General features: G+C 45.9%; 1 protein-coding gene across 21 annotated transcripts in view; it reads left to right on the top strand.

Annotated features, from left to right (window-relative positions):
* The window catches only part of ABLIM1 (actin binding LIM protein 1), a 1,283,500-nt gene that overhangs the window by 1,159,771 nt on the left and 104,736 nt on the right, over positions 1-18,993 (top strand). For 14 of the 21 annotated variants that reach the window (XM_069611879.1, XM_069611877.1, XM_069611886.1 and 11 more), the window contains 3 exons: positions 8,919-8,963; positions 12,389-12,424; positions 15,212-15,341. In XM_069611879.1, coding sequence (XP_069467980.1) covers positions 8,919-8,963; positions 12,389-12,424; positions 15,212-15,341 — 211 coding nt within the window. The remainder of the gene's footprint in view (positions 1-8,918; positions 8,964-12,388; positions 12,425-15,211; positions 15,342-18,993) is intronic. The other 7 variants (XM_069611893.1, XM_069611883.1, XM_069611888.1 and 4 more) reach the window with 1 other exon arrangement.

The following is an 18,993-nucleotide window of genomic DNA, read 5'->3' as shown; positions in this document are numbered from 1 at the left end:
TCTTGCTACCTCGACGACCTCGCAAACCACAGAGTGGTGTGGCTTACCTCACCAAGGCCAAGTAAACATAAGACTTGAAATGTCCTTCTAATCACGCACCATCGTTGGGGTGCCGCCGCTCGGGGTGACGTTAGCCCGTTAGTGGTCCACCCCGCATACTTTGGTGGAAAGGACCCCTCGATGTGGAAAATGTCCTGCGACAAGGAAGTAGAACAGAACATGTTGCGTGGCAACGTGTCAAGTTTCCTTAAACCGTTTAACACCTAAAATAACAGAGGTGGAATTTGTTCAGCGAGAAGCTTACTTTTGCTCACGCCAACCCGTTCGGAATTAAGTTTGTGCCAATCAAAACAGGGGAAGGAGAACAGATCCGAGTAGAAAAGATAACAAGCTTACCTGAAACATCATAGAGATAATAGGCACATTTACTTGCAACCAAAGCATTGCCAACTGCGCAACCGGACCATTGTTAACTGTTAAAATAAGACCACACACACTTACATCACAAGATGCAAGGAGTACCAAAATCCAAGTTTGTCCTCGAAATGCAGGGACAACCTCAAATACCATGGAAAAGATGGAAAAAACGCTTTGCCTATTATGTGCAAGTAGTACGTGGCCCAATTTATTCGAGTGAACCCAGAAAGTCCTTGTTAATACACTGTCTGGGAAAATATGGCGTAGAACAGTTAGAAAATCTTCCTAGTTTAACCAGGAAGAATCACAAGGGTTGATAAAATGCCAGAAATGCATGCAAATGCTAGATAAACATTACTCCAAGAAAGTCAGTATCATTTTAGAACGGTTTCATTTTGGGCAAAGAGCACACCTGCAAGGAGAATCGGTTGAACAATACGTGCTCTTAGAGGTTTGGCTAATTCCTGTGAGTTTGGGAACAACCTCGAGGAACGGCTCCTTGGTCAGTTTATGTTGGAATGCAATGACGGTAAAGTGGGAGAAGCCTTAACGGCCAAAGGAAAACCTTCCTTGGAGGAAGTGCTTAGGGTCGCTAAAGAAGTCGGTTTGGGAAAGAGGTCAAATCCTGAAACGGAAAAGGTGGAACCATTAATCTCATTGGATGTATTAGCTATTCAACGCAAGGAAAATGAAAGGAAGGAACAACTTGTACGAAAAAACATTCCGTAAACATAAAGTAGGAGAAGAGAGAAAAAAGTGTTTTTGCTGTGAGAGTATTTTCCACTTGCCCAACAGTGACATGTGTCCTGCTTCAAAAGCTTAATGCAGGAAATGCATCCCGAGAGGCCATTTCACCAATTGCTGCAGAAGTAAGACCGAAAATACAGACTACGTCGATGAATTGTGTGATGACTCGGAGGAACCAAAATATGTCAACGAAGACATAACCAAGTCCATTATGGCAATTGAGGATGAAGAAGCCGATGTGGAAAAATCAATGGCCCAAATAAAACTGCAAAGAGAATTAGTGGACATGGTAACTGATGATTCAGGAACGCCTAAGAACATATTTGACTTTCTGTTACAAGGACAAGTGGCATGGAATCATATAGATATCAACTGTGTGGCCTATGGTGGAAAACGCATTGAGTTGCTTGGCTAGTATGGAATTCAAGGAGAGAAGTGCAAGAGGGAAAGCGTATGTGTTATTTAAAGGGACGTCCGGTCTGCTGAGCTGGTCACACCAGAAAAGATGAAATATAAAACTAGATCCTAATGCCAGAGAATCTGTTTTTGCATGTGACGAACAAGGCAAACAGACACTTAAACCAAGTATTTTCTCAAAGGGACAAGTAATTCAGCATGAATACTTGAGAATTCACAGATGAGTTTCGATGTTTGAAAAATTCTCACATACGATTGGAATGGAGACCAATTCTATTGCAATGGTCCATAAAGTGAGAAATGTTCCGATTGCCTTGAAAGATGAAGTAAAAAAGGAGTTAAGAATTTTGGACAAACAAGGAGTTCTAGAAAGGGTGGACTCGGCAGAATGAGTGTCGACATTTGATAGTGGTTTCGGAAACCCAATTGAAAGTTGAGGCTATGTATTGACTTGACGGCTTTGAGCACATGCATAGTGCCTGACAGGCACCGTCTGCCAAATATCACAGAAAGGTTGGGCACAATAGGAGAAGCCAAGTGTTTCTCCACATTAGACTTAAAATCAGCGTACCACCAATCAAGCTACATCCCTCATCAAAAAATGGCACAGCTTTCATAACACCAGAAGGATTATTCCAGTGTGTACGTATGCCACTTGGCTTAGTGTCAGCAGCAGCTGTGTTCAGGGACATTATTTCACCAAAATGCCACAGGTGGCGGAAGTGACATCACACGACCCTTGACCCCCTGATGACATTACAGGAAGTGATGTCATTTGACCCCACCCCGAAGTGACATCGTGGGAAGCGATGGAACTCAACCTTTCACCCGTTGACAAAACAGGAAGTGGCATCACATAGCATTGTACACTACGAAAAATATAGTTACGATATCATTATAATGTGATGTACATTTCATACAAGAATAGATCGCCATATGTATCATTAAGATCAGTGTATATAGGCGCATATTGCCAAATTACTGTGAATGCAAGCAGACGTCCATGACCAAATGATAACAATGTGTTATTATATAGCACGTGCGCTTAAGCGTTTTATATAGAAAAAATGTACACCCAATATCACCCAACCTGTGTTCGTACTCATTTATCGACCTCAGAAGGATGAAAGGCTGAGTTGAGGCGTTTAAGAACAGACTAAATCAGTGACTCGCCCCCTGAAGTGTTCCTGAAATAAACCTTTAATGAGTCTAGCAATTATTGTATAGAATTCCAGAAAGACACATTATTTGGTATTCCTATTCTTTCTTATTTAGGGTCAGTTCTGAAAGTGTTAGATGTGTGGCACTCCTGTTCCTAATTTTCTTCTTTTTTTTTAAGGGGCCTGAACATGAAAGTCAGCCACTCCAGAAGTAAAGTGCCACATGGTGCTGGCCACAGCCCAGGAGCATTACAAAAAAAAAAAGATACACATCTTTTTTTTTTCTTTTTTCTTTTTCTAGAGGTAAGGGAGACCTCAGAGGTCGCAGTTGCGACATCTGGCAACCCCTAAATGATGTCCCTGGCCATGTTCCAGCGAATCATGTACTAACTCTTCCATAACGAACAAGGGATTATCTGTTTACAAGATTATGTACTAATATATGGAAGGGTTATGGATGAAAAACAATTGAAGGTTGCTGAAAGCATTAAATGTTCTGAGTGCAGCAGGTATGACATTGTGTAAAGAGAAGTTCAAAATTCATAGGGAAACCATACAATGGTGCTCATTACGAGTTTGTTGGTATCTCGGTGGTAAATCTGCCCATAAACCATCAAACTATAATACTGTTACCGGAACCTGGTCCGGCGGTATTACTGCCAGATTGAAAGGGGTAGTGGCGGTGTTAGTCCCCATTTATTTGGAGTCCATAGGACTCCATCAGTGATTTTGGCAGTATTACCACTGGTGGTGTTACAGCAGAATTGGCCAATTTATGGCAGAAAGGGGCTGGATTTACCTGCAGCTCTTAGCTGGAGTTGAATCCCCCTCCTTTCTGACAAACTTGTAGTTGGGCAGTGTGGTAATGTGGTGGTAAATGGTATTACCACTGCATTTTACCCTCACCACCCAACTCATAATGAGGCCCAAAATCTGGGACCTGGTCAGGAGCATTAATAGTTTTCCCAGCCCACAAAACAAGGAGCTGTTATCGTCCTTTTTTGGAATGGCAGAATACTACACCAAATGTATTCCTGGTTTTGCCAGTGGGACTTATAACATGAGAAAACTAGCCAAGAAAGGAGTAAACTTTGGAATTCAGAAAGTGAACATTAATTTCAAAGAGACAAGAGTGCTTAGAACCAAGCACCAGCATTAAGTAACTTTAATCTCTCCAGGAAAAATGTCATAACTACAGACACCAGTAACCAAGGGCTAGGAGCCGTACTTTCACAGAGATGATAAAAGTGAATATACAATAGCTTTTGTGTCCAGAGTGCTAAAGGAATCGGATCGCAATTACTCTACCATAGAGAAGGAATTGTTTGCCATCAAATGGATGTTAGAGAAATTCATATAATTCGTGTGGGGAACCTGGTTTATACTTGCTTGGATCACAAACCTCTGAAGGAGATACTGACATCGAAGGGTTTAGACAAGGTCTCATTCCAAATAAGGAATCAGGTCATGAACCTGCAAGAACTCACATGGGATGTAGAGTATGTTTCTGGAATTAAACATAGAGCAGTGGATTGTTTGTCAAGGATGTCAAATATAGTAGATTATTGAGAAGATGACGAAGATGGACAAATGATAAACATTGACCATGGCGTCCAAAGAAGAACGGGACAGAGATATAGAAACAGAGAGAAGTGTTGGACAGTGTTAGGATGGATGAGGATGTATGTTGAGAGTTTCAAAGTGAACCAATACAAATTGTATACATTGAGCTACATTTGGAAAGAGGATATATGTTGAGGGGTGTAGCACATGAAGGATATCAAGGGATGTCAAAGACGAACCAATTGGTTAGGCAGGTCTATGGGTGGCCAGGTATGGATGTGCAAGTAGAAAGGTTGATTGGAGTATGTGACACATGTGAAAAGTCAGCAAAGGGGTGTTCGAGCAAGATTAATTCCATGGCTATTATGACTATTCCTATGATAGCGTAGGAAAGGGTTGTATTTGACACTGTGGGTCCTGTAAGGTGTTATGGTACACAAGTATATTGCATGGTTTTGATTGATGTTCTCGCAAGTGGGTAGAGGTACAATGGATACAGAATATATGTACCAAATATATTATTCAGTTTCTAGAAACAATGTTTAAAAGGGAAGGTTATACCTCTGTTATATTGATGGACAACGGAGTCCGGTTAGTATCCAAAGAAATGGAATTGTTTTTAAAGGGGAATGGCATAGATCATCTTACCAGTTTTATATACCACCCTGAGACTAATAGTTTGGTTGAGAGATTCAATCATGTTATTAAGGATATCATTCATTGTGTGACATCCGAGTGGAAGTATTGGAGGTAGCAGAGACATAGCCAAGATTGCCTAACAAGTGGGGCCTGAAGCTAATGCAGTTGGCCCCACTGCAGTGCCATTCACATCTGTAAATGCCTGCACAGCACTGCTGAGTGGACATTTGTAGATTTTCAGTGGGCCTTGCCCACTCAGGCCCAACCCTGTCTATGCCTCTGGGAAGTAGGCAGCCTATGACATTGTAGTAGCCTATCAATCTACACCCTATTCCACTACAAGGGTGTCTCACTTCGAGATGGTTAGAGGTACAAAGCCCAATAAAAGGGTATGTCCTTTTCAACCCAATAAGGCACCCCCCACCTCCTCTACACTAACCTTCTCGCACCTTGTCCATTGGCTGTGCCTGTGACAGTAGTGTTCCTTACGCAGCACCAACATCTGCAAGGCCATCATGGAAAGGGAGATAGGACTATGTATAATTCCTTCCTCTCGATCCACGGAGGCCATCTTTTGTTTTGTTGTTGTTGAAAGTTGCGGTTTCGCAACTTATAAAAAAAAGTAACCCAGTACATTGTGCCTGGGTACTAATAGCAATATTACATGGGTTCGGGGGTGGGGGGGGCATTACCTGGCCCGGTAATGTCCCCCGCCCGTGTAATATTGCTTAATTAATCCACATCATTGTTAAATATTTATTCATTTGTTCACTCTGAGGAGGGGTGGATATGTGTGGCATTTTCATGGGACCTGGGTCATCGCATGCGCTCAGTGTTCCAGCCCAGTGGTGGACTGGGAACCAAACGAGGCACTGGAAATACATTTAAAAATGGCCCCATATTACAAATGATCAGCAAGCCCAATGCTTTTCCTATGAGAACATTTGGAAATAACGTACAAAACTGGCCCACGGTGCAGAGGCCCACCGGGAAATCTCCAGAGTCCCCTATAGGCCAGTCCACCCCTGTTCCAGCCTCCAGGTGAAAGAGAGAGAGAGAGAGCACGTGGAGAGGAGAGCCGGTGGGGCTGTACCAATGACCTCCTACCTTCATGATCGAGTAAGCCCTGGTCATTTCCCCTATGTTTTGTGCCCTAGACTCAAATTCCATCTGACTCTCCGCACCGGCCACCAGACATGGTTCAAATGCACAGAGCTGCTAATAATACACAGTGTCAAGTGCAGGGCGTAACCCTGGCACTGCCCATCTCAGCTAAACAAAGATAGCAGCACACTTCACACCTGCACTCGACTGGACGTTATGGGACGGGTACAAAAGCCCCGGTCATTACTGCACTTATCACCACACATTCCTGTTGCCTGGCAACGTAGCACAGTGTAAAGTTACCACAGCGACAAGCTCGCAGGACTAGCCCCGAGAACCCCTCAAACCCTACAGCGCAAGTCTCGCGAGACAGCCACTCCGCACCAAAGACCGCTCATCCGTACACCAGACTCCGCTCTAAATGACGCTTTATCTGTGTAGAGACCCCCCTGCAGCAACTTCGGAATAGGACAAAGTGCTCCACTATACAAAGCCCCTTTGACGATGGCAAATGATGCAGTGTGATCATTATTCAGGAAAAAAAGCTATCACCCTTTCCAGCAGACGAATCATGTCCTGCAGTGCCCCCTAGCGTTAGAAAATATTACACGGCAGCGGCAGTAATGAAACACCATCATTGGTCTCTCAAAAGTCAACAAAGGTGACTTCAAACAGCTTTCTACATTTTCAAGGATTGGAGCTGGAGTAGTACATTATCCCCTCCCAGAATATTTAGTGGAAAAATATTAACATATCTCCAGCGTTTTTCATTTACTCTTTTCACTTCAGCTTTAGAAATATTTTAACATGTAGTTGCAATATGCACTGGCAGTCCCCCATTGGCACATAAACAACAGTTGTAAAGTCGCTCTATCCTTGATAGGTGAAAATGAAAGCAACCGTTTTGTCCTGTGCACAGTGGGCGGGAACTAAAGGGGACTACATTCCCCTACAGTTCGGGGAAATCTGCCATCATTCCCTTATTACTTTGTCACCTTTCCAGTCAAAGGCACTTTTCTTTTTCTTGTTTTACTCCTCCCCTAGTGGGGAGTCGAACCTGTACCCTGCTGGAAATACTCTATCTCACCGAGCTTTCACGCACACTGAATTGCTTTCCTATGTTTGAATAGACTGCATTCCTAGCTGCCACAAAGCTCAGCTCGTCAGTGATCGGTTTGGTTTCTGCAATTAAGCCTGAATTGCTGCAGGCGTAGCTGTCTGTGCATGTAATGGGGAGGGGTGTGGCTGTAGTCCAGGTCATGTCCCTTAAGAGTTGTGAATGATGGGTGACTGGAAAGGGGGGGGGGCATGAAGCTGCAAGCTATGGGAGACAATGACTGGAAATAAGGGTGCTCATTTGAATGCATTTTCCTTCACTGTGCTTTTGTCAGTCTTGATAGGACTGTTGTAAAACACAGCTTTGTGGGGGTGGGGTGAAGGAAAGACAGGACCCAGATCCGGTATGGGGTTTCAATTGGTTTGGTGGCTGTGAGAGTAAGCATGGCCGGGCTCTGGGAGGAACTGGGGGGATTCTTGGGCGCCAGGGAGTATATAGTTCCACTACTTAGTTTGTTTCACTTCGACCCTTGCTTGTGCAATAAAGCTGAAGCACCTGTTAACTGTGAAAATATTGATTTTTTTGTCTTTAAAGTAAGCTATTATGAGGCGTGTAGACCAAAAGGCAAGATGTATAGGTTGGGTATGGGCCACTGTTATGTTTGGGCCAGTGTATTGCAGATACAGCCCAGGGTATTGCTGTACAACCCAGCGTGTTGCAGTACAACCCAGGGTATTGCAGTACAACCCAGCGTATTACAGTTCAGCCTTCTTCCCAGGATAGTTGGGTTCAACCCAGCGTATTGCAGTGCAACCCAGCGTGTTGCAGTACAACCCAGGGTATTGCACAACAACCCAGCGTATTGCAATACAACCCAGCGTATTAAAGTTCAGCCCTCTTCCCAGGACAGTTAGGTTCAACCCAGTGTATTGCAGTACACCCAAGCGTATTGCAGATCAGCCTTCTGCCCAGGACAGTTAGGTCCCAGTGTATTGGTATTCACAGCTTTTTGTGGTTCAGCCCAGCATTTTGAGCTCCAGGCCACTATTCTGCGGTTTGATCCGGCGTCCCGCCGCTCCGTTGGCATACTGCATTGCAGCCAAAGGTACGGTGTCCAGTCCCATGTAATGGCCTATTGCAGCTCACGCTAGTGCATTGCCTTTCAGCCCAATTATACTGTGAGTTTGTCCAGAGTATTGCGGTTCAGTCCATTCTGTTGCTGCTGAGCAAGACGGCCTGATTTGCCGAGCGTTTTTTTTCTCAATGGGAACGCTTTTGAAAATCAGGTCCAGGGGCCATTAGGAAACTGCTCAGCATAGAGGGTTTCACCAAGGCATACTTGCCCATCCCAGAGTATTGCGGTTTGACCTAATGTACTGCGGTTTGGCCCGGTTGGGGACAGTTTGGGCTGGCGTTCTGCGGGTGAGTGACCCCAGAGTATTGCGAATGAATGCAGGATTCAGGGGTTACCCGAGCACAGCGTGATTCACAGCCACATGTTTCAGTCCCTCCCCAGCTCACAGGGGGACGCCCAGGTGTACTGAGGACAGTGGGGTTTACTCAAGCATATTGTGGTCCATCTCAATTTATTGGGGGTTCCCCAAAGATCAGAGCCGCCCCACAAAAACTATGTGCATGACAATTCTTTAGCTAACCGCATACTAAACGCCTTCCTTTGGGGACTACTCACGCCTCCTTGGCATGCATTCACTCTGCGCTCTGCCGTCCTTCAACCTCCTTCTTCTTCAGATGAATGGCAACCTGAATTCTTAAGTGTGTTGTAACCCACAGTGAACCCCAACTTTCCTTCTCAGGCCCAGCGTTCCAGGTTCGACTTCTCGCCTGTGCACGATGAAACAGTAAGTTGGCAACTGCGTAGTTCCCGCCAATCACCAATGGGCTGCGGAGGATGGCGCCGCTTTAACTGTTTAGGCAGCAGAAGGCCTCCCATTGGCTGATAGAGACTGCGGCTGTCTGTGGTTCCTTGTAGGGGGCCTGTATAGGTACTGCAACTTCTGCGGTTCCTTGGGGGGCCTGTATAGGTACTGCAACTGTCTGTGGTTCCTTGCAGGGGGCCTGTATAGATACTGCAACTGTCTGTGGTTCCTTGGGGGGGCCTGTATAGGTACTGCAACTGTCTGTGCTTCCTTGTAAGGGGCCTGTATAGGTACTGCAACTGTCTGTGGTTCCTTGGGGGGGGCCTGTATGGGTACTGCAACTGCCTGTGCTTCCTTGTAGGGGGCCTGTATAGGTACTGCAACTGTCTGCGGTTCCTTGTCGGGGGCCTGTATAGGTACTGCAGCTGTCTGTGCTTCCTTGTATGGGACGTTATAGGTACTGCAACTGTCTGTGGTTCCTTGTAGGGGGCCTGTATAGGTACTGCAACTGTCTGTGGTTCCTTGTAGGGGGCCTGTATAGGTACTGCAACTGTCTGTGCTTCCTTGTATGGGAAGTTATAGGTACTGCAACTGGCTGTGGTTCCTTGCAGGTCTGTATAGGTACTGCAACTGTCTGTGGTTCCTTGCAGGGCTGTATAGGTACTGCAACTGTATGTGGTTCCTTGTAGGGGGGCTGTATAGGTACTGCAACTGTCTCTGGTTCCTTGCAGGGCTGTATAGGTACTGCAGCTGTCTGTGCTTCCTTGTATGGGACGTTATAGGTACTGCAACTGTCTGTGGTTCCTTGCAGGGCTGTATAGGTACTGCAACTGTCTGTGGTTCCTTGTAGGGGGCCTGTATAGGTACTGCAACTGTCTCTGGTTCCTTGTAGGGGGCCTGTATAGGTACTGCGGCTGTCTGTGGTTACGTGTAGGAAGGCTGTATAGATACTGAAACGGTCTGTGCTTCCTTGTAGGGGGCCTGTATAGGGTCTGCAGCTGTCTGCGGTTCTTTGGTGGGTTGTATAGGTACTGCAACTGTCTGTGGTTCCTTGTAGGGGGCCCGTACAGGTAATTCAACTATCTGTAGTTCCTTGTAGGGGGGCTGTATAGGTACTGCAACTGTCTGGAGGGTATAGGGGCTGCATCCGTCTGTGGTTCCTTGGGTAGTTGTATAGGTGCTCTGGCTGTCTGTGGTTCCTTGTAGGGGGCCTGTATAGGTACTCCAACTGTCTGTGGTTCCTTGTAGGGGGCCTGTAAAGGTACTCCAACTGTCTGTGGTTCCCTGTAGGGGTCTGCGTAGGCACTCCAACTGTCTGTGGTTCCCTGTAGGGGGTCTGCATATATATATTTTTTTATATAGGTATGATATAATATTTTTTGTGTATAGGTATGTCGACTGTCTGTGGGGAGCCTGTATAGGTAATTCAACTGTGTGTGATTTCTTGTAGGGGGAGGTATAGTATTGAAACTGTCTGTGGTTCCTTGTACGAGGCCGTATAGGTGCTGAGCCGTCTGTGGTTCCTGGGGGGTGCTGTCTAGGTACTGCAACTGTCTGTTTTTACAGGGGGGAGGCTCTATAGGGATGCAACTGTCTGTGGTTCCTTGTATAAGGCATTCTATTTTTTAACATTTGAGTATATATGGTCAGTGATAGAAAAAAACTGCAATTTTAGCAGTTAAAGAAAAGTTCCATCTGAAATGAATAAACGCCATTGGCCACCGATTATGATTCCCAAGGTATAGCGCCGCCAACCTGAAAATGTGCCTGTAGGGGCTCCGTAGATGGCCTAAACCCATATGCTAGCAACTGGATGCAGTAGAAACCAATGGGCACTGGTAAACTCTAATGTCCAGCAAGGTCGGGGTAATAAGTGATTGGCGGTGGTGGGGGTAAAGTGGAGGACAGAGGCCAACTGAATGGAATCCAATGGGGCACATATGAGGCACCATGAGGGGCTACCCTCAGGCTGCTGGGGAACGACCCTGGCAACCCTAGGAATGATGACCACCTGGTCAGGGGCTGCGCACACCTGAGTGGGAATCTGAAAGGGGCAGCTGAGCGGGCACAATAAGCCAACTGAATCTCACTGCCGCTCTTCAAAGAGGCGAGGCAGTCGGTATAACACCCTGTAATGCACATGGAACCTTCTATAAGATTGCTGTTTGCTTTCCCAAAGTCTTCCACACAAGTTCCTCATTTACCCAAATTAAACCCAAATGAAAGTCTAATCAATTCACTCTACAGAACATGATATGGTTTCACTGGTCGAAACAAAACCAAAACAGAGCTCAATCAGACCCTCCCAAAGTAATGTAAGGAAGCCGCCATTTTAGTGGCATCTGTTGCCAGGCGATATAGTGCCATACCGGAGGAGCCTAGCCAAAGTAACTCGGGTTGGCACAGTTTGAACTGACCTATGAGAAAACCCACCGGTAAACTTCACTGAGACACTGGGCATGTTTAAGCAGGCTCTTATTTCTTAACTCGTGTAGAGGCCGGTGCACACGGGTCAAAGTGCAGAGTATCATCAACACAGTAGGACCACTATATATAAGGCAACAGCTCCCTCTGGCGGTGACAAAAGGCAAAGGTGTGCAAATTGGAATTGTCCTTATATATCCTAAGACAACAGCTCCCTCTAGCAGTGACAACAGGCAGAGCTACTGCATCGGAAAAGCATACAGGACACACATTCATCTCGCCTTTTATTATATTGTCAGACTAGATGGGTATAATACTGCATCGGGGTAGGTAGTAATACAACACTTTCTCTGGTCTTTTTAATCACCTTCTCATTGAGGGTATTTGCTATTAGCCCTTCCCTCACTCCAGTTCTTAATTCAAACCAAACCCAACTTTATTTCCTAGTAGAGACTCGATTCCTATTGGCCGGGCGACCTGCCCTTTCCCCACATAGGTCACCCAGTGTGCAGAGGGCTGTTTTTTAATTTTATTTTATTTAGGAGTTCTTAAAAGTCTGTGACATAGAGATAAGCTATTGGGTTAATGTGCCTGCTGCAGCGATTGGTGCACAACCTGCAGATGACAGGTGTGTATACTAGCAGGCCAGTGTCTGCCTTTTATCTTTCCGAGTTTCATAAAACGAGTGTCATTAAGTTGGGTTATATGATGACATATTATGTACATGTCTGCACTATATGCAAGATCATTATAAAATCATGCAAGCGCACCCCTATCATTGAGAAAACGAAGCGGTCCCTAATGGTGCAACAGAGCCCGGGAGCATGTCACTGGCCCAGTGGGTCTTTACGCCAGCAACGACACCCTATGTAGGGTGAGACTACTCTGCTCTGATTGGCGAGCACCTTTGCAGATGTTTGGGGAACACGCAATGCAATGCTCCGCACTAACATCACGCGCTGTCTCTTTTTTGTGCCTTGCAGTCTCCCAGGACGCTCTCACCTACGCCATCTGCTGAGGTAAGTGACCCGCCGCCTGCCACTTTCTTTCTTCTTCCTTCGCTTGCTGAGTCTGATGATGAGGACATTGGCAGTGGCACAATGGTGCCACTCTAGCAGGACAGTCTCAGTAGAGAGGGCAAGGTTTCTGTGAGCATGGAGATTTTACTATATTGCCAGTTTTGTGGGCAGGCTAGATTTGCATTGCCAGGCAGTGGCATATGTTTAGTTTAGTTTATTATTTGTATAGCGCCACCTGGCCCTGGGGCATCCAGGCGCTTGACAAGGTTACATAGTTAATGCAGTGAGGTAAACATAGTTAAGAGCAGTAATCAATACAATACAATACGGAAGGGTTAATACAAAGCAGCACATGTTCAGGTTGTAGAGATCTATGTACAGCGGGTGAAAGCCTAGAAAATTATCCGGGAGGGTCAATATGTACAGGGAGTGGGAAATGAATACTCCTAGTTGCCTATTGAGTATAGCTGTTGTCTTTCATTGGCAAGAAGCCATGCTTTGACTCCGCTTCTGAAGCGTTAAAAGGAGGGTTCAGCTCTGAGGGTGGTGGGGAGGGAGTTCCAGAGCTTAGATGCGAGTACGATGAAGCTGGTGCCACCTACTTTTTGTAGCTTGAACATAGGAATGATTAAGGTTTGTGTTGAGACTGATCTGGTTAGGTGGGGTGGAGTGTGGAACAAAAAGTCTGATAGGTATCTGGGTGCTTGGTTGTGTAGACACTTGTGTGTAAGGGAGAGCGTTCTGTAATCGATTCTTTGAGGTATGGACAACCATTCATTAGAGCATCTGATGTTTGATATGTGGTCATGCTTGGGGATATTCAATGCTGATCTAAGTGCATTGTTTTGGATTATTTGAAGTTTGTTGATGTTCTTAATGCTTGTGCCCAGATATAGGGCTTTGCAGTAGTCGACTTTCGAGAGTACAAGTGCTCTGGCTACCGTAATGCAGTTAGGGGTCGAGAGGTAGGGTCTACACGCATTGATAAGTTTACAAGTGTAGGCAGTGGCGGATGAGTTGGCATTGATTTGTCTGGTCAGAGTGAGGGAGGAGTCGAGATAAATTCCTAAAGTTTTGACGTTGTTGGAGGTTGGGATGTTGTTGCTGTCAATAGAGAACGATTGGTATGATTTGTTGAGGTTGTTGAGTCTGGTTTGAGATCCTAGGAGGAGCAGTTCAGTTTTGTCGTCGTTGAGGCATAAGCCGTGGTTAGCCATCCATTCTTGTATGATGGAGTATATGTTATTAAGTACAGCGTTGTCAGTGGCATAGTCTCCAGTTAGTGGTATGAGTATTTGGGTGTCGTCTGCGTAATTAGTATATATGAGTAACATATGACTTAGGCATAGTTGCCTAAGTCATGCTTTTATAGGAAGGAAATGACGACCCTACTCTTCACAGAACATCTCAACGCCAGCCACTGATCTGGACCCAGGAGGCCGCCTTCCGCTGCGCCCTTGCCCTACATCTGCCCTCCTTTCCAACTATGTTGTGCTATAGAAATGCCCTCACATACCCATATATCTCACACATATGCAGTGCCCCTGCCCATCCCAGCTCTTGCCCAAGCTCTCGCTTCTCAGCTTGTGGACCGCAGAGTCCAGAAACCAATGGCGGCTTAACCAACCTTGCCGAATTCTGAGTATCTGCCAGAGCACACAGTGTCTCTGCTTCAGTAGCCTTGTCTAGCCCACACTCAGAGCATTTAGAAATATTCTCACCACAGAAATACCATTAAACAACATAGAAAAGACAGACATTTAGAAGATGTGTTGGACACTAAGTTTGCAGAATATTTCAAACGATCCAGTCGGCTTTCAGATACTTGGATGTGGTTGTTTTTGGATCCTTGGAAACATTTGGCAAACATATTGTCAAAGTGAGCCTGGAGAAGGCGTACTGTGTGCGTAACCCTCGCCACTCAGTAGGATAAATGCTTTTATTATTTGGAACTTTCTCTGTGTTGACCTCCTAACTGGGGTCAAGATGGTTACATCAACCAGTGCATGTGTACTAGCATTAAGGTTGGCAAGAAAGGATCAAAGTGACTAATCGCTCTTCCGTGCACCAGCTGCTTTTTACGTAAGGAGGCCGTAACTCACGCACAGAGGCCATAACTAACACACAGAGGCTGTAACTCACGCACAGAAGCCGTAACTCACGCACAGAGGCCGTAACTCACGCACTATCTAATATCGGGGAGACAGGCCACACATCCTGCCTGCATCTAGTCACTGTATTGGACACATAATATTACAATTAAAAAAAAATGTGATATAATTCAAATGGGATGATTGTGCTGTTTATGGTGTTTGGGATTTCGTTGGCATTTCTTTTGCGCATCAAATTTGTGTTTTTGTGTGTTTTGGTTGCAGATGTTGTATTGACGTTTCACTTCAACTCTTCGTTGGTGATGGCTGTGGTTGTGTTGACATGTCGCTTGGTGCCAAAGTCTGTGTTGACTGAAATTTTATTTACCGCAGCTTTGTTGATGTGACTGTTGGGTAGTACATCTGTGTTAACTTTGGTTGTTGTGATGTGCTTCTAAAATACTGTGTCTGTGTTTGTGTTGTTTGTTTTTTCTGAGCAGTCTCGTGGACACTCGGGTTGTCTCAAATGTGAACGTTTTGTGTTGCCTCTTGAACCTTGGCATTATGCTTGCTTCTTTTGAGTTGATCTGTTTATTGGTTGGTTTTAGTGTGTTGACTGTTGTTGGGTTGATAGGTCTCCCGGTAGCCTGCGGTTGTGTTGAAGTGCCTCGGCTGTGTCCGCTCTCTGTCTCTACAGGGTTACCCAGATGTTCGGGACCGGGTGCTCCATAGATCCACCAGCCAGGGCTCCATTGGCTCCCCGGTTTACAGCCGCCACAACTACACGCCGACGGTGTCGCGCTCCCCGCAGCACTTCCACAGACCCGGTAAGGACATTTAATTCCTCATTTCCTCTCGACTTCTTATATCGTCGACACAGAAAACACGTGTCAGGGACTCTTGAGGGGACAGGTAGAGTGTTCACCCCAACACTTCAATCCCTTCCATTGGCCACCATTTTCTATTATTAAATTAGGATGAGGGGATGGTACGGCAATCAGAACAAGAGGTTGACTGGCCTTTGGGGAATATGGGCGTTGTTATTGATATGTTGATCATATATTATTGTTGTTATTATTATTGTGTTACTCTAGCATGAAAAATAGTAATAATCATTTTGCTGCTTCGAAAATGCCACTATTGATGTTGATGACATGTGACAGATTTTGACCCTGCCCCCACATACTTTCAGAGGTCTCAAACTGCTGGGAAACCTCCCAACTATGTGCATGGTCTGGTCCACGTCTGATGAGAAAGTACTCTCACACTGATTTGCTAGAATACAGTACTTTGAAGTACTTTGAAGCTAGAAGCTTCCAGGAAGCATGTGTGGCCCAGGCAGCAGGGCAGACGCCCGTGGAAAGCAACGCTCTTGAATCACATGTGTTCTTGTTATTATGGCTTCTAATAATCGTTTGATTGGCTTCCTTTCCTATCAGTTATTTCTCTTGTGGCCAAGGGTATTAAACTAACAGATAATGCACTCCTTTTTGGTCATTATTATTTCAGTAAGGTCTTGAAGAATATATCAGTTTTTCGTTCAAACGTAACAGCAGAATCCAGCAAGAAATAAAATCTGACCTGAATGAGATCATAGGTTATTTATAAAGCGCTTAATACCTGAGGTTTCTAAGCGTGGATGCGGGGATGGAACCGCTGTTCCTCCGTGTCTTCTTGTTTCCAAGGTGAGCACGTTGCCCCTGACCTATCCTCCTGATGCTGTAAGAATGATATTCACCGCCACGGCTTGGCAGGGTGGCACATTTATGCGTCACCATTCGTGTACATGGTCAGTGTAGTGCAGTACGACTGCCTAGTCATATACATGCGCCCTGTGAGCGCTCCTCTAATTCCTGAAAAGGGCCTACAGTTCTACTATCACCATTGCTGTCTTTCCTGTACATGGTCACTGCCACCGTTCTGGTACATGGTCACTATAGCGCTGCCACCATTCCTGCCATGGTCACTATAGCACTGCCACCATTTCTGTACATGCTGACTATAGAGCAGCCACAATTCCTGTACATGGTCACTATAGCGCTGCCACCATTCCTGTACATGCTCACTATAGCACTGCCACCATTTCTGTACATGCTCACTATAGCGCTGCCACCCTTCCTGTACATGCTCACTATAGCGCTGCCACCATTTCTGTACATGCTCACTATAGCGTTGCTTCCATTCCTGTACATGATCACTATAGCGCTGCCACCATTCCTGTACATGGTCACTATAGCACTGCCACCATTTCTGCACATGCTCACTATAGCACTGCCACCGTTCCTGTACATCTTCACTATAGCGCTGTCACCATTCCTGTACATAGTCACTATAGCGCTGCCACCATTCCTGTACATGGTCACTATAGCGCTGCCACCATTTCTGTACATGCTCACTATAGAGCTGCCACCATTCCTGTATATGCTCACTGTAGAGCTGCCACCATTTCTGTACATGCTCACTATAGAGCTGCCACCATTTCTGCACATGCTCACTGTAGCACTGCCACCGTTCCTGTACATCTTCACTATAGCGCTGTCACCATTCCTGTACATGATCACTATAGCGCTGCCATCATTCCTGTGCACATTATCTGAGGCACTACTGCCACTGCTATACATGCCCACTTAAACACTACTGTCAATCTGTATATGGTCACTGCCACCATTCCTGTATCTGGTCACTATAGCGCTGCCACAATTCGATGTGGTACCAGTGTCATTCATGTACATAGTAATGATATGATATGGCATGGTGGGCACTGCCATCATTCTTGAGCATGGTTTCATGTAACAGTACCACAATTCCTGCATTTTTGTACATAGTCACAGTTACCGTTTATGACAAATTGTCTTCTGCCCGGCAGGAGTACAAGGATGAGTAGAGGCTAAAACGCCCACTCGGCCCTGACACTTCTACAAACCAAAAGCCACCACAATCATAAAGGCAAAGCAGGCACATTGAAGAGATGTACCTCCTTCGTCTTTCGTGATAATGTGGGCTGAAGGAAGGCTATAGTATAAAGAGGGATGTGAATATGGTTCAGTAGCAACCCAAGCAGCGCAGTATAACAGTCCAAAATAAAGGAATGTCCAATTAAGGTACTATGAAAAAATACTTTAATCAAACACACCATGTACAATAATAAGAAACTAGAAAACACTGGAAACCCCGTCCCTGTAGAAGAAACACAGAATAGGCACAGATAGAATCGATGCAGCACTCTGGGTAATAAGACAGGAAGAGAAAAGACAATTAAAAGACCGCAATGTTCAAAAAGGATATGCCTGTGTGTGCAAAAGGGATAAAAGTGATCTAACCAGTCTCTAGGGCCCAACAAAGGACCAAGGTTAAGCAGTCAATAGTACTTTTCTGCAGCTCTTGGTGGTCCGGCAGCCCTGAATCAGACTTCTTGGTGCTGTGAGTCCCAATCCAAGTGATCAGGGACAAGTTAAGTGCTTTTCTCGTGCTCTCCAACAAGGGGAGGCTAGCACACAACTACAGGGGTCCTTTAACATGGCGAGGTCCTGGGTACCGCTGTGGCTGGCAGAAAGGCATTTTCCTGATCCAGAAGCAGGTCTCTCCTTAGGTTGCTCTGAGTCCCAATTCAGAGATAGGATGGGTCCTTGTTCTCGGGCTCCCAAACACAGGGGAGGCTGGCACACAACTGCAGGGGTCCTTCAACATGGCGAGGTTCTGGGTACCGCTGGTGAGGTCCTGGGTACCGCTGTGGCTGGCAGAAAGGCATTTTCCTGATCCAGAAGCAGGTCTCTCCTTAGGTTGCTCTGAGTCCCAATTCAGAGATAGGATGGGTCCTTGTTCTCGGGCTCCCAAACACAGGGGAGGCTGGCACACAACTGCAGGGGTCCTTCAACATGGCGAGGTTCTGGGTACCGCTGGTGAGGTCCTGGGTACTGCTGTGGCTGGCAGAAAGGCATTTTCCTGATCCAGAAGCAGGTCTCTCCTTAGGTTGCTCTGAGTCCCAATTCAGAGATAGGATGGGTCCTTGTTCTCGGGCTCCCAAACACAGGGGAGGCTGGCACACAACTGCAGGTGTCCTTCAACATGGCGAGATTCTGGGTGCCCCTGTAGCTGGAAAAGAGGCAGGTCCTGTTCCAGCAGCAGATCACCCCCAATCGCCCCTGGGGATGGTTAGGGAACAGAGCCCGCTTCTGCCTTTGGAACACCTGCCTTTCCCATCTGGAGGACTTTAGAAAGGACTGGTCTGCCAGCAGGATCCAGCACAATCTTCTCGCGTGATGATCCAAAGATGCTTCAAGATGATTCAAAGAAGTGGTGGGAGACCCCTTGTTTTATAGGCAAAGGTCTCCAGGTGATTGGACTAAAGCTAGCCTGCTTTATTTATTTATTTAAATTCTTATTAAACGCTGCACGCTCTTGGGCCTTAGAGCGCATGAAGAAAGAAGGAGAGTCAGAGACAGTGAACAGGAACAGGCGGGAGACATTGAATCTGCTGAG

Source organism: Ambystoma mexicanum, chromosome 8 (genome assembly GCF_040938575.1).
Source record: "Ambystoma mexicanum isolate Mex_15411 chromosome 8, UKY_AmexF1_1, whole genome shotgun sequence".
NCBI classification, from domain to species: domain Eukaryota; kingdom Metazoa; phylum Chordata; class Amphibia; order Caudata; family Ambystomatidae; genus Ambystoma; species Ambystoma mexicanum.
This window is presented reverse-complemented; position numbering and strand designations above follow the sequence as displayed.